Source organism: Bombina bombina, chromosome 2 (genome assembly GCF_027579735.1).
Source record: "Bombina bombina isolate aBomBom1 chromosome 2, aBomBom1.pri, whole genome shotgun sequence".
In the NCBI taxonomy this organism is placed as follows: Eukaryota; Metazoa; Chordata; class Amphibia; order Anura; family Bombinatoridae; genus Bombina; species Bombina bombina.
In genome coordinates this window covers 251,072,719-251,088,596 of record NC_069500.1, presented here as the reverse complement: position 1 = coordinate 251,088,596, position 15,878 = coordinate 251,072,719, and the positions used below count along the sequence as shown (strand labels likewise).

Genomic DNA, 15,878 nt, shown 5'->3' with positions numbered 1-15,878 from the left:
GACTCCAAATACCGGAGGTAGCCTAAAACCAGCGTTAGGAGCCTCTAACGCTGGTTTTCACAGCTACCGCCAAACTCCAAATCTAGGCCTTAGAGTATATAGCCGGAAAGTGGAGCTCCCACTTTCAGATAGATCCAGATTATCTTAAAAAAATCAATACAAAATGTGGCTAAAATAACGCTATCGGAGACGTGGAGGGAGGCGCATATAAAATTAATATATAAAGTTTATTATACTCCCAAAAAAGGTTCAGATTGGGGAAATAAAGAGTTTGATAAATGTCCCAAATGTAAAATGTTAGCAGTGGATCTTATTCATATGTTATGGGAGTGCCCTATCATTAAACAATTTTGGCGAAAGATCAAATTTTGGCTCTCTAAGATTCTTGATAGACAGATTTATTTCAATTTAGAACAAATTATTTTTTTGGTTGAGAAAGAGGTTTGGATTCAAGATATTAATCTAGTCAACATAGTGGTGTTAACGGTTAGAAATATCATATTTAAAAATTGGAAAAATAAAAAAAAACCTAGTTTCCCGGAATGGAAGAATTTCCTTATGAAACAGTTGATCTTAGAACAACATGCAACACAAGCTTTCAAAGAAAATGAAGTAAAATTGTTCCTTAAAAAGTGGGGTCCTCTGATAAGATCCCTGTGTAAAATACAACAGGAACAGATAATGTATCCATTTAGAAACATGACAGTAGTTATTAGGTAGCTGGAGACATAAAAGGTTTAGGGAATTATGATGGTAGGATAGCATCTGGGATTATTTATCCTTCTCTTTTTTCTTCCCCCCCCCCCTTTTTTTTCATATTGTTTTAGAGGGTGTTATAGAAATTAGAAAATTACCAGCATGGCTAGCTCCAGCATTAGACCAATGGAACACATATGGATGCTTATGTTTTTCTTTTTGTTTGCCTTCCTTTTCTTTAGAGCAATAAGAAGACTTTGATTTAGTTGGTTTAATTAATGTCTGGTTTTTGTTTTGAAATGTTTAGGATTGATGTAAGGCTTCATCATTTTGTATAATGGCTCTAAAATTAATTTTCTGTTGTTGTCATTGTATATACTCATGCTGGTATAAAATAAAGAGTTAAAAAAAAAAAAAAAAGAAACCAACTGCCATGAATAAGAAACAGAATATCACGAATAAGAAGCAGCTTGCATAAGATACCAACTTCCTTGTCGTCATCTGAAACACCACACAAATTTATGTAGTAAAATAATGTTGCATGGCCGAGAAAATCATTTAGAAGCTAAAAACTCATGTGTCAGACATAACATAAACTTCCAGGAGGTGTAGCACAAAAGCAGGCAATGCTCCAGCCTAGTACAGACATCGTGCACTTCGCACACTTATAAGTTTGCTACCGGTGCTCTGTGGGGTTGCAGAATCAGACAGAACTGTCACTGAGAGGTGTCTGTGTAGGCTCGGGCTAATTGGTGACGTAACCGGAGGCGGGGATTAGTGATATCCCGACTAAAGGGGCGTGTATTTGTGGGCATGATGTTGGGGAGGGCTCGTCTCACTGTTGTGAAGGAGGGAACCTGCTGCTGGTGTTATTGCTTGTACAACTGGTCTGGCTGCAGCCAACATATGCCTAAGGATCTATTTCCAAAGAGCCAGCAGCCCACTGGATATATATACTGGAGCAGTATTTGTGCTGTGCTTTTCCTATTGTTGTTTTTCTCTCCTTAAACAAAGAGGAGAAAAGGTGTTGGGTATTGTACAGGGATCTAGAGATGCGTTCTATAAGAAAGAGGTGGACTATCTGCACAATAAGCATCCTTCTGATCTTTTATAAAACCAAAGAGATTGCAAGGACAGAGGAACACCAGGATTCTCAACTCACTGGGTAAATATAAAAGTGCTGGATTTAATGGAGAGATGTGAAACAGCAAAGGTTTACTTTGTCTTTAAAATATTGTTCAATATAATATTCACTTTTATTAACGTCTCTGCTACTAGAATAGAGTGCAGTTTTGGGCTGCTAACGGGTTAATGAAATGATATCTTTATATAATATGTGTGAGTGTAATTACACAAAATCTGTAATTGGAAATTGTGGGTGAAAACGTAATTTTTGTTATACAAATGCAGTTATAAGAGGTGAAGTTTATATTATCTGCTTCTTTATATAGTCAGTGATTCAGTTTTGGGGTGTGGGTTGTGTGATAAGAAACATGGGTTTCCTCTGTCGGTTTATAAACAGTAGCCACCAAAGCAGAAACATTTCTTATGTGTTCAGTGAATGGGGGATACTTCCTTACTGACTTTTTAGTTCAGCACTGATGTTAAGTGGCTTATCCTTTAATCACACTGTGCAATGCTGCTATTTAATTAATTGCCCTATCTGTTTGTAACATATGCTCTTGTCTGATTTGATCTTTCATGTGAGAGACTGAGAGCAGGAACTCTGCAGACTTCCTGTAACTTTTTAATCTTCACAAGTTTCACAAACTGTCATAATAAGAAGTCCTAATGTTAAAAAGAAGAAAATACAATTCACACTAATATACCTGCAATATTCATAGCTACAAAATAATACTTTGGTTGTTCTTGTAACTTAGCAGTTCATTTAACCCTTTCTTGTGGAAAATGTGACTGTTTTAAGTTTGCAATGTTTCACTATAATTCTAGACTACTAAAATGATTATATTCAGATTGGAAAACATATTACAGCTCGGTCTAGTGAGGCTTTATCGACTGATCGTTTCGTTTTCTTTTTGTTTAGCCAAGCTACATGGTGCTTTGTGTTCCAGATGTTACCTACACCCATATTTTTTTGTTGTAGGCTACACAATTTCTCATTGTCCCTGTGATGGGTAATATTTGTACTAAAATGTTTTGTTTATAGCAACAAAATTCCCAATAAAACTGATTTGTAATAATATACTGTGTCAAATCTGTAGAACAGCAGTGATTCCTTGTCTTCACTTCATTTAGTGTGTTAGTATTAAATTCGTATTTTCAAATTAAAAATCACTTAGAAGTAATAGCACATAGTACATTGCAGATGTCATTGCAACAATAGTAACATTAATCTTGAACAAGTCCGATTAGTGCTTACAGCATTTAGTGTCTGAAATGAAAGAAGAGAAAAATAGAGTTATACTGAATCTCTACTGAGAAGATATACACAGAGTAACCAAAATATATAGATGGGTTTAAAAAAGAGGTCAGGGGAGTCAAGAGACTAAGAAATATAGGCAAGTGACTATGAGAAAGGCACTTGCAGAAATGTTCAAAGCAAGAAAAGGGAAATGGAGTAGCACAAAGCCTTAGAGCCTTACAGAGACAAAGAAACATGCATAAAGAATGAGAGAAACAAAGAAATGAAAAGACAAAGAAATGGCCCATAGGGTGCAGATAAAGAAAGGCAGTGCTTAGATAACTGCAGTGTCAGATATATCAGGAAACATAAATAACATTGTATAGGAGCAAACGAAATACAAGACTGACTGAGGACAAATGTCTATTTTTTTATTTAAAATGCATGCCTGATAAATAGTATTGTCTCCTCAAAGGCAGTCCCCAGTAGATAGCATTGACTGACAGATGCACACACATGCAGACACACACATACACACACACACACCCATACATACACACATGCACGCATGAACACATATACAAACACACACCCACACACATACATACCCACACATGCACACACATACACACACTCACACATGCACACACTTACACACTCACACATACATACACACGTATACACACATATACACACATACACACACTTACACACTCACACATGCATACACACGTATACACACATATACACACATACATACATACACACATGCGCACACATACACACTCAAACATGCACACATACACACCTACTACACACACACATATACACATGCATACACTTACACACACATACACACATGCACACACTTACACACACACACACCAACACATGCACATACATACACACACACAGACATACATACACACGTATACACTCATATACACACATGCACACACTACACACATGCACACACATACATGCACACATACACACCTACTACACACACACACATATACACATGCATATATAGAAACAAGAAGAGAATCTGCAATAAATTACATTAATATTGTCATTGACAAGTGGAATTTAAGTTAATTAGATGTATGGTTTTCGTCACAACGTTAAGCACACATTTGTACCTATTTTAAATAGGTTACTATAAGGTATAAACATTTTGACTCCAAACCTCACATGGAAAATTATGCATAATTATAGGAATTAAATGCATAGGCAGTTAAGTTGTGAAGTTATTAAAACTTATTCAGTTATTTATTTTTTCAAATGATACCTGATAATACAGGCAGTCCCCGGGTTACGTACAAGATAGGGACTTTAGATTTGTTCTTAAGTTGAATTTGTATGTAAGTTGTATGTAAGTTGGAACAGGCACTTTTTTTAGGTGAAACTCTAGCCAAACATTTTTTTTTGGATAGCATAGGATAAAGTTTGTTTTGCTATCTGTGCCCCTGTTCAGAAAATTTCACATCACTTTCTGTCCTTGTGACAATTGGATTTTCAGTATTTTGGATTATCCTGGAAAGAAGGATTGTCGATAAAGCTCTATTTTCTCTGTATGTAAGTACGAGTTGTACTTAAGTCGGATGTCTGTAACCCGAGGACTGCCTGTACTCCTTATATTACATGTCACAATGTCAAGTCCTCTATTAATATTTTTGGGCAACTTGGTATAAATAGCTTTAACCTAAAAGAGTTTGCACCTGCTTGTATAGCTAAAGAGTTAAACAAGAGAGCATGCACAGGTCAGATAGCAGCGCCCTCCTTCTTAATTAACTTCAGGAAATACAAAGCTTTGGGTTGAGCGAGATTGGCTGCACTCTGTGTCCAAAGCATTTATGCTTTCTCTTTTGTTTGCATTATTTAAGTCTAAGGGATATAACTGTATTTAAAAAAATTAAAAAAAAGTCACCATAAAGATATTTTTTTTCCTTGTTTAAAAATGTAAGTTGAATTTCATCAAATTTACTTTAGACCTATAATGCATATTTTATAGTTCCAGACTGAAAATGTAGTAATTAGGGTGACATTTCTTGGCTTCTCTGAAAAAACTGGGACCATATTATACATGTGTCTTTGGATATTGATTACATAATTCCTAGTGTATTGTTTGCTTCATTGTAAAAATAATTCAGTTTAATTTGTTTGGTCTACACAAAGGAGATACATCTGTGTCCTGCTGTAGGAAATATGCTCAAAGTTGCAAGACATCTGATTTATTTATGGAAATGACTAATATTGTTGGTGGTTGCTAAATCTGTCTCGGTAGGTTTGGGGTTAAAAAAAAACCCAGAAATCTAAAAAAATGTAATAATAATTAAATAAATTATACAACCCTAATAATTTATTATTTTTGTTTAGTTGGAAGCTAGAAGTGATATTTGTAACTTATTTGTTGCATACAAATATTGTTTTTGAAATTAAAATGTAGTTCCTTGCTTGTTTTAAATTGCAAAATGTTAATTTGAACAATATTTGAAAGGAAGAATACCATTTTATGTCAGCATAAAATATAGTGATAATGTGAACACAAAATCACACCACACATTTTACATATATCCTGTTATACTAAAAGCATATTTAATAGTGCTGGGCGGTGGTTTCTTATATTCCCTTCAACATTCTAATATTTTCTGTAAAATATGTATGATATATTTATTTATTTATAATAATTTAAGTCTCTTTATGGTATATTATAGTTCTGATAGCATTGTTATGATTACATGTCACTGTGTGGCCCAAATGTTTTTCATTTGGCCATACATTATTTAAAACTGAATGCAGTTGTGTTTAAAAGGGATATTAAACTCATTTTACTTGTTGCAACATATTTTTAAATATGTTTTTGTAAAATTAATTTGTTTGCTGAGAAAAAAATACTTTTTGTTTTTATGCTTGTGAGGCTTGACATTGTCTATGAAAAAGTGGGAATCGTTTAAAGGGAGATGATACTCTGTAATAAGCTGAGTCGTGAATATCACCTGAACATTTCTATGTAAAAAAGGAAGATAATTTAACTAAAAATATCCTCAGTAGCCACATCCCGTTGTAAAGGGACTTAAGCAGCCAATCAGGATGCTAGTCCCAGGACTTGCAAGGGAGCATCCATCTGGCATGTGCAGACACAGTCATGTTATTTTCCTATTCAGTTTAAGGAAGTTTACTTTGAAATCTTACACGATTTCAGTGAAATCTCATGAGATCACAGCAAAACATACCATGACCTCAGCACTGCTGATGCTGACTGGCTGTTTTTTTTTTTTAACTTGCTACTGGTCAGCAACGAGTTATAACTGTTCACAGAGCACTTACTCTGGTTAGCTGAAGAAATACTTTTTTTACATAGGGATGTTCAGGTGAAATTTTCTTGTCAGCTTTTTACAATTATGCTGTATCACTTTCAAGTAATTTATCATATGGGTATTATGTTCCTTTAACCTTTTAAAGCCGTTATGACGTTCTATTCCGTCATAATTAGAATGGGCTTTAAATCCGTTATGACTAACGGTTGTCTTGAAGCCTTCTGTGCAGTCAGGACTTGATTGCGGTCTTGGGGCGTTCCTAGGGTTGTAGGGACGCCCCCCAGATGCGATCCAATAATTGAAATCTCGCGATCGTGTGCATGATCGCGTGGTTTCAATTTGTCTACATCAGAACAGCTGTTCCGATGTAGGCACTTTAGCCCAGACTCGAAAGGGTTAAGCATCCTTAAGGCTCAATTGCGCAAAGATAACCACTTCATGTTAGTGTTAGAACCAAAATAAAGATCATTTTCATGCAAAAAAAAATATTTTTAACATGATTAAAAATAGTCTTTCACAAGCATGATTGACTATTTGAGTGCATGTGTCTTTCTTTTGTAAGTAACCTTAAATGTCTGTGCCACCATTTTATCTTCATTAGGTAATACTGTTGCATGATGAATAAATTCAGTTGGGGTGTCTGCCTCTGTTTTCGCCCAGCAAAGCTATTATATAAATTTAGAAAAGCAAAACATCTACCTTAGCTTCTTTGTGTGGTCTGAATTATTATTTCTTTGTAATGGTATTTGGTAATGATCTTAAAAAACACATATTTGCATAGAGCAAAATAAAATATATGGAGAAAAAACTTTAAAGCACCTTTAATTGTGTCTTTGTGTACATTTATCACACACACACACATCTGTGTATTATGTAAATAGATTTATATTAGACTTAACAAATGCACTTTTTTTATTAGTATTATTTTACTTTTAATGTCTGGCATTTATAAATATACCTACCAGCCCTAAGAATGAGAAGACAAAAAAATCAGTTGACAAGATTCAAGAATACTCAGTGAGTATAACCTCACTTCATATGCAACTGTGAGAAAGGAAGTAACCTTAAGAATACTCAGTGAGTATAACCTCACTTCATATGCAACTGTGAGAACGGAAGTAACCTTGCAGGAACTGAGCATTGTGGTTTTTGTCCCATAGCAACCAATGACAATCAAACTCTTCAAGCTTATATGCATTACGCTCTCACCTACAGACTTATTCTTGAGGACATCAGCACCTCATGTTACAAATAGGCAGGATATATATACATAAAACAAATCAAAATCCTACATTTTCAAATACAATAAGCTGTTCAATATGTTTTAAAGTTTTTATCACACTCAGCAGTTTTTTTGAGTTTCACTCTCGCTTTACCTATTTGCCAGCATTTTTGGAATATATTTAAATGAGGAAAGGCTGTATGCATATTTGCAACTATGTAAATTGTTTTTCTTGCCTTCTGTGTTTATAAATAAAATATAAATTCCACATAATAGAGTGAACTGAAATTGTATAACGATGATTTGAATAAAGTTCACTTTATGATGACTATTTCTATTTATTTGCAAATATTGTAGAAACAAAAACAAATTTTTTATGATTGCAATTATGCACACAGTTTGTGAAATGGAATACAAAATACAGGGAAACAGAATAATTAAATGCACATTCATATCCTAATTATAATGCAACTGTTTATTCTCAGTTTCTACTCCTGAACAATGTGAATACCCACAAGGGAGCTTCAGAGTTTTCAGTAGAATCTTTAGGAACAAAAAAATGATTTTGAGGTTCAGACAGAGCATACAATTTTTTTTTATTTTTGATTTACTTCTATTATCAAATTTGCTTTGTTCCCATGGTATTCTTTGTTGAAGAATTACCTAGGTAGGTGTCTGTAGCTCTAAATTGCAGCGAATAGTGCTACCATCTAGTGCTTTTGCAAACTAACATTCTTGCAAACTGCTTCCATATAGTGCTTCCAACACATACACACGCCTGAGATTACATTCTTGCTTTCCAACAACAGATAGCAAAAGAAATAAGAACATTTGATAAAAGAACTAAATTAGAAAGTTGTTTAAAAATGCATGCGCTGTCAGAATCATGAAAGAAAAAAATGTGGGTTTCATGTCCCTTTTATTGAAAATATGTTACACCACTGTTGTACATATTGGCCTAGATTCAAGAAAACTGTCTTAATATATTGCTGATAAAAATTGCCACAATGTTGCAACTTCAAAATTGTACAGTGAAAGATTTGTAACCTGCCTCTCGTAACAGCCATGAGTTGCGCGTTCAGCTCAATTATAATCAACTGAGCGGTATCTATCTTGCAGCCATTCACTTAGTGTCACAAGAATACTGGCTTAAAGGGACAGTTTACTCAAAAAATTTCTCCCCTTTAATTTGTTCCCAATTATCCATTTTACCTGCTGGAGTGTATTAAATTGTTTACAAGTAGCTCCTTTACCCTTATATTGGCATTTGAAATTGTTGATTTAGCATGTGGTATCCCCACCTATTCTGAAAGTTTGTGGCCGCGCGTACCAGCTATAGATAAGCTTTGTAAACACAGCCAGCAGAAGAGATTACACTCCCAGTTGGATATAGCAGAGATAAGGTAATAAAATGTTGATTTTCCATTGTTCTCTCACAGTATTGGTGATTGTTTTAAGGACAGATATAAGATAAAGAAGCAGGTATATGTGCACAATGTGATACAGTAATGAGATGTGATTATATCTACAAGCTCAACCCATTGTATTAGGTTGTGGCTTCAAAACACAAAATCAGAGCTTTAATATACACAAAGAAGCCTTAAAAAGCTAATTTTCATAAATTTTTTACTCTGCAGTTGGTAAAAAAAACAATTGTAAACACATTAAGGGAAAAACTATTTTACAGTATACTGTCCCTTTAAGAAAAACGCCTTCAAAACCTTACAAAATAAATAAATTAAAACAGGAAAATATACTCCCTCTATAAAACTATCAGCTGTAACATATGCACAAAAACTTGACAGTGAAACAAGGTCATTAGAATCCCAGTGTTCTCCACAGAAAATGTTGGCATTATAAAGCAGCCGGGTGGCATTATGAAGTAGCCGGGTGGGGGCAGTGTAATATTTTCTAATATTATATAATTTTGAACTATCCGAAGCACAAATAAATTGCAGAATTTAACATAAATGTATTAATTGATAATTTGTGCAATAGAAATTGAAAGGTTTTAGCCTAATAAAAAGTGATTCTTCTAGTTATTGTCTTTCTACATTGCTAACAGTTGTTATTGTGCTAGATATGTATTGGGCATTTCACGCAGCTATAGATGTTAATGGCAGAAATATCCAAACAAATATAGGTTAAGTATATATAGATTAATTAATTTTAAATATGATTTACCCTTTGCCCCTTGGCAACCTCATGATTGTCTATGAATATAGCCCCTTGACTAGGTTGCTGAGTGTAATCGTACTTTAGAAAGGCCTAGATTACAAGAGGAGCACAAAAATATTAGCGCTGTTGAGCACTCCTATTGTTGTGCTTGTATTAAAAGTGGAAAGTAAAAAGCTCACAAGCAAAAGACTAAGGAGTGCTAACACCTGGAGGTCAGATAGTGTGACTGCGCTATTTCCCCATGGATTTATATGTGGCTCGCCGCTACATATGGCTCTTCTGGCTTTCACTTGGGCGCTAACCTGAAGGTGCGCTAGGCCAACTGCGCTAATGCAAAAGATGCTTTAAGAAATACTTTAAATATTTTTATTCTTCACTTAGTAGAAATGTTTATTTTGACTTATTATTTAATAAAATTATATTCAATTTCCTTTTAGTTACAATTATTTGCTTTTGGTAGTTTTCGGTATTAAAAGCTGAATTTTAAAAAGTTTCCATTTTTACTAGTAACCCGTCAAATATTTGTTTTTTTTTTTACATTTTGCACACACACATGGCTAGCATTTCTGCAATGAAAATAGAATATGACATGTTAATAGACTGATAGATATATATACAAAACAAACTCTGTAGTATAATATACTGATGGGAAAATGTATCAAGAGGCTAATGCCCTTATGATAATTATGAAGCAGAGAGGAGATTAACAAGCCCTGCAGGGGGACAGCATTGCACAAGCGGTCGATTTTGCACTGATAAATATGGGGATAAAATGCACCCTGTCTATTCAAATAATGCTTAATCTGCTCCTAAAAGTGCTTTTATTATATTGGGAACAATATGTACCATTACCTAAGTAACTATCAATCCTTATGTTGTAAAGAAGAAAGCAGACTAATCTGACAGAACAAAAACATAAATATATTGTATTAAAAACATAAAGTCAGACAAAAGTCCAACGTTTATTCATAAACATGTGATGTACAGTTGGGGAAGCTGTTAGCTTAAGCCTCGTATAGCATAAAAACCTAATCACAATTATACATTTACTTTTCCTGTCAGCAAGCCAGTAGGAAATGAAGCACAGAAGGAAGATATAGCCACAGTGTGCCATCCTGTGATGTACAAGCCAGCTTATTTTCCTTAATGACTTAGGGTCTTGTTTGGCAACTGAAATAGCTCTTTTTGTTTTTTATATATCTATTTTCCAGCATGTATAGTCTTTTTCTGAGAACTCTGAGTTTTTGGAAGCAAATCACTGCATATAAGGAAAACATGCAGACTGTTGTGTAAGGACTGCTCAAACGGCACAGGAAACCATTACACAGTTTCCTTGCAGACACTTCAGTAAAGCTACAAACTCCGTCTGCATGTTAACTGTTTTATTCCTAAACCAATATGCAGTGTGTATGGCTGGAATTCCCTGTCATTCATGCAAATGCATCCTACACTGTGAAAGAAGGTGAGGTGGGCGACATTTTATAACCAGACTTTCTACCTTAAAGGAATAGTAAACACTTTGAGATTGTAATATAAAATGATTTTAGTAAAACAACTTTGCAATGTACTTTCATTATTTAAGCCCCTCCCCCTTTCCTTTAATTTAAAGAAACAGACTACTTGAAAAATTGTTATTGGTTAAAAAGATAGATAATCCATTTATTAACCATTTTAAAGCTTTGCGTTCCCAACACTTTTATATTAAAGGGATATGAAACCCAAAATATTTCTTTCATGATTCAAATAGAGGATACAATTTTAAACAAGATTCCAATTTTCTTCTATTAACTACTTTGCTTCATTATTTAGATATTCTTTGTTGAAGAAATAACAATGTACATGGGTGAGCCAATCACACAAGGCATCTATGTGCAGTCACCAATCAGCAGCTATTGGGTCTATTTAGATATGCTTTTCAACAAAAGATTGCAAGAGATTTAAACAAATTAGAGCATAGAAGTAAATTGGAAAGTTGTTTAAAATGGCATGCTCTTTCTAAATCATGAGAGAAAAAATTTGGGTTTAGTGTCCCATTAGTATACTTTTTACCTCTGTGATTATCTGTATTTAACACCCTGCTGACAGCCCCTTATCCCAGTTCTTTTTTTAGCTTTAATTTTTTTTTACAATCTTGCATTTTAGCCAATTAGTGCTGGTTGCTGTGAACCCATTATCATTCTGCATGGGAGTGAGCACAATATTATCTATATGACACACATGAACTAACACTGTCTGGCTGTAGTGCAAGATTGTAAAAAACTAAATAAAAAAAATAAAAAATAAAAAGCACTGAGATACGGGGCCACCTGCAGGGGCTTTGACACAGGGAATCTTAGAGGTTATACAAGTGTATTAATAAATCAATGTTGGTTGTGCAAAGCTGGGGAATGGTAAAGGCATTATCTATCTTTTAAAATAATAAAAAAAATTAATTAAACCTTTAAGTATGAACATTGTGGAATTTCCAGTCGTCAAAACCGAAAGAGTCCATGGCAGGAGCAAGCCTAAGCCTGTTGCATACATCTCCATTATTTACAGCTTTTTACAGATGGAGAATGGTTTCAGACGAAAAACTGCTGTAATTCTAGAAAAAAGGTGCGCTGCAGATAAGATTCACCATAAATAAAAAAATGGCACCAGAATAAGTTAACGGGGCATGAGGAACTTGTATTTGATCGTAATATAAATGGTTAATTATGCATAGTTAAAATATTTGTAATGTGCTCTCAGTATTATTTATGAAAAAAGTAAATCTATATTTTACTATGCCCTCTTTTCTAGTCATTTTACTCTGAAAATTAGGACTCCACAAATCAGAGATTTGCAACTGCTAACTGCCAACTTTACAAGCCTATTTCTGCTACATATATGTCCCTAACTGGCCTCAACAGAGGTGATAAGATTCTGCAAAATAATGTAACATTTTTTAACAGAATGACAGCAGCAAGCCTTGTCTATTGCAGCTAAAAATGTGTTAGTGTTAATTTATTGCAATACTACATAAAGGGCAAGATTACTCCTGCTCAAGCGTTAACTGCACTAGAAGTAAGCATCTTGCGCGCGTCATTGTGCTTGTATTACAAGTTATCACTCATGCACTAACCTAGCGCGTGCGATAACCTATTCCCCCATAGAAGTCAATGGAGCAAAAAAAAAAGTGTAAAAAACCCTACTTGCGCGCAAATGCAATCGCATATTCTAAAGTGTGCTAACCTGACATGAAAATATGAATATATTCACATAGAAGATTATGTTATATTTATTCATAAATACATATTCCTACATATATCTGATAGTATTTTGGTACAATATATATATATATATATATATATATATATATATATATATATATATATATATATATATATATATATATATATATATATATATATATATAAATATATACAAATACTTAGAAAATATTCTGCTATGTGCAGAACATTGGAATGTAAAATATTTACATTAAATAATTAAATACACAGTATAACATTTTATGAATATTGCATACATTTGCTTTTTCATTTTTTTATCTACTTGACTGCAAAGGGCTCCAATGCACTAATATATATGTCTGTAAATACATATATACAAATATAAATACTTTTGTACACATATATAGACATAAATACAGTGCCCTCCACTAATATTGGCACCCTTGGTAAATATGAGCAAAGAAGGCTGTGAAAAATTCTCTTTATTGTTTAACCTTTTGATCTTTTAAAAATATATACAAAAACACAACACAGGTTTAGATATGTTTTTTGGGGGGGATAAACCTGTGTTGTGTTTGCAGTTATTTGATATCCATGAGAGCAGAGTATTTTTATGTATTTATTGAATACAAGATCAAAAGGTTAACCCCTTAATGACCACAGCACTTTTCCATTTTCTGTCCGTTTGGGACCAAGGCTATTTTTACATTTCTGCGGTGTTTGTGTTTAGCTGTAATTTTCTCCTTACTCATTTAATGTACCCACACATATTATATACCGTTTTTCTCGCCATTAAATGGACTTTCAAAATATACCATTATTTTTATCATATCTTATAATTTACTATAAAAAAAATGATAAAATATGAGGAAAAAATGGAAAAAAACACACTTTTTCTAACTTTGACCCCCAAAATCTGTTATACATCTACAACCACCAAAAAAAACATATGCTAAATAGTTTCTAAATTTTGTCCTGAGTTTAGAAATACCCAATGTTTACATGTTCTTTGCTTTTTTTGTAAGTTATAGGGCAATAAGTACAAGTAGCACTTTGCTATTTCCAAACCACTTTTTTTCAGAATTAGCGATAGTTATATTGGGACACTGATATCTTTCAGGAATCCCTGAATATCCATTGACATGTATATATATTTTTTTTAGAAGGCATCCCAAAGTATTGATCTAGGCCCATTTTGGTATATTTCATGCCACCATTTCACCGCCAAATGCGATCAAATAAAAAAAAATTGTTCACTTTTTCACAATTTTTTTCACAAACTTTAGGTTTCTCACTGAAATTATTTACAAAAAACTTATGCAATTATAGCATACATGGTTGTAAATGCTTCTCTGGGATCCCCATTGTTCATAAATAGCAGACATATATGGCTTTGGTTTTGCTTTTTGCTAATTAGAAGGCTGCTAAATGCGACTGCGCACCACATGTGTATTATGCCCAGCAGTGAAGGGGTTAATTAGGGAGCATGTAGGGAGCTTCTAGGGTTAATCTTAGCTTCAGTGTAGTGTAGTAGACAACCCCAAGTATTGATCTAGGCCCATTTTGGTATATTTCATGCCACCATTTCACCGCCAAATGCAATCAAATTAAAAAAAACGCTAAATTTTTCACAATTTTAGGTTTCTCACTAAAATTATTTACAAACAGCACGTGCAATTATGGCACAAATGGTTGTAAATAGTTCTCTGGGATCCCCTTTGTTCAGAAATAACAGACATATATGACTTTGGCGTTGCTTTTTGGTAATTAGAAGGCCGCTAAGTGCTGCTGCGCATCACACGTGTATTAGGGCTAGCAGTGAAGGGGTTAATTAGGTAGTTTGTAGGGAGCTTGCAATTTTAGCTTTAGTGTAGAGATCAGACTCCCACCTGACACATCAGACCCCCTGATCCCTCCCAAACAGCTCCCTTCCCTCCCCCACCCCACAATTGTCCCCGCCATCTTAAGTACTGGCAGAAAGTCTGCCAGTACTAAAATAAAAGTGTTTTTTTTTAAAAAAAAAAAAAAAACATTTTTAGCATATTTACATATGCTACTTTGTAGGATCCCCCCTTAGCCCCCAACCTCCCTGATCCCCCCCAAAATAGCTCTCTAACCCCCCCTCTGCCTTATTGGGGGCCATCTTGGGTACTGGCAGCTGTCTGCCAGTACCCAGTTTGCAAGAAAAATGTTTTTTTTTTTTAATTATTATGTTATTTTTCTGTAGTGTAGCTTCCCCCCCCCCCCACAGACCAATCCCCCACCCCCTGATTAATGTATTTTATATATATAAATACTATTTTTTTTATTAACTTTTAATACAACCTTTTATTCTGTAGTGTAGCGGTTCCCACCCGCTCCCTCCCCGTGCACGCGCCCGCCCCTGCCCTCCCGTGCACGCGCGCGCGCGCGCCCGTGCGCGCCTCCGATCACCCCCGCCCACAATCCCGCCCCCCCTACACATCATCAAGGCCATCGATGGCCGCCACCCGCCTCCCGAACCGGCTCCCATCCACCAACGAATTTAGCCGGTGATGTCCGGTGCAGAGAGGGCCACAGAGTGGCTCTCTCTGCACCGGATTGCTAACAAAGGTTATTGCATGATGCCTCAATATCGAGGCATCACCACAATAACCGGAAAGCAACTGGAAGCGAGCAGGATTGCTTCCAGCTGCTTTCCAGACCAAGGACGTACGCCACACGTCCTCGGTCATTAACTGTATTTTTTTTGAGGACGTGTGGCGTACGTCCTTGGTCGTTAAGGGGTTAAACAATAAAGACAATTTGTCACAGCCTTCTTTGCTCATATTTACCAAGGGTGCCAATACTAGTGAAGGGCACTGTATATGCATACATATACATATGTATACATGTATGTATCTCTATAT

At 34.8% G+C, this 15,878-nt stretch overlaps 1 protein-coding gene across 1 annotated transcript in view; it reads left to right on the top strand.

The window, feature by feature from the left end:
* The first annotated feature begins 1,584 nt into the window (after window positions 1-1,584).
* ST8SIA4 (ST8 alpha-N-acetyl-neuraminide alpha-2,8-sialyltransferase 4) overlaps window positions 1,585-15,878 on the top strand; it is a 409,079-nt gene continuing 394,785 nt past the window's right edge. Inside the window, exon 1 of the mRNA XM_053701515.1 lies at window positions 1,585-1,861. Coding sequence (XP_053557490.1) covers window positions 1,749-1,861 — 113 coding nt within the window. The 5' untranslated portion in view covers window positions 1,585-1,748. The remainder of the gene's footprint in view (window positions 1,862-15,878) is intronic.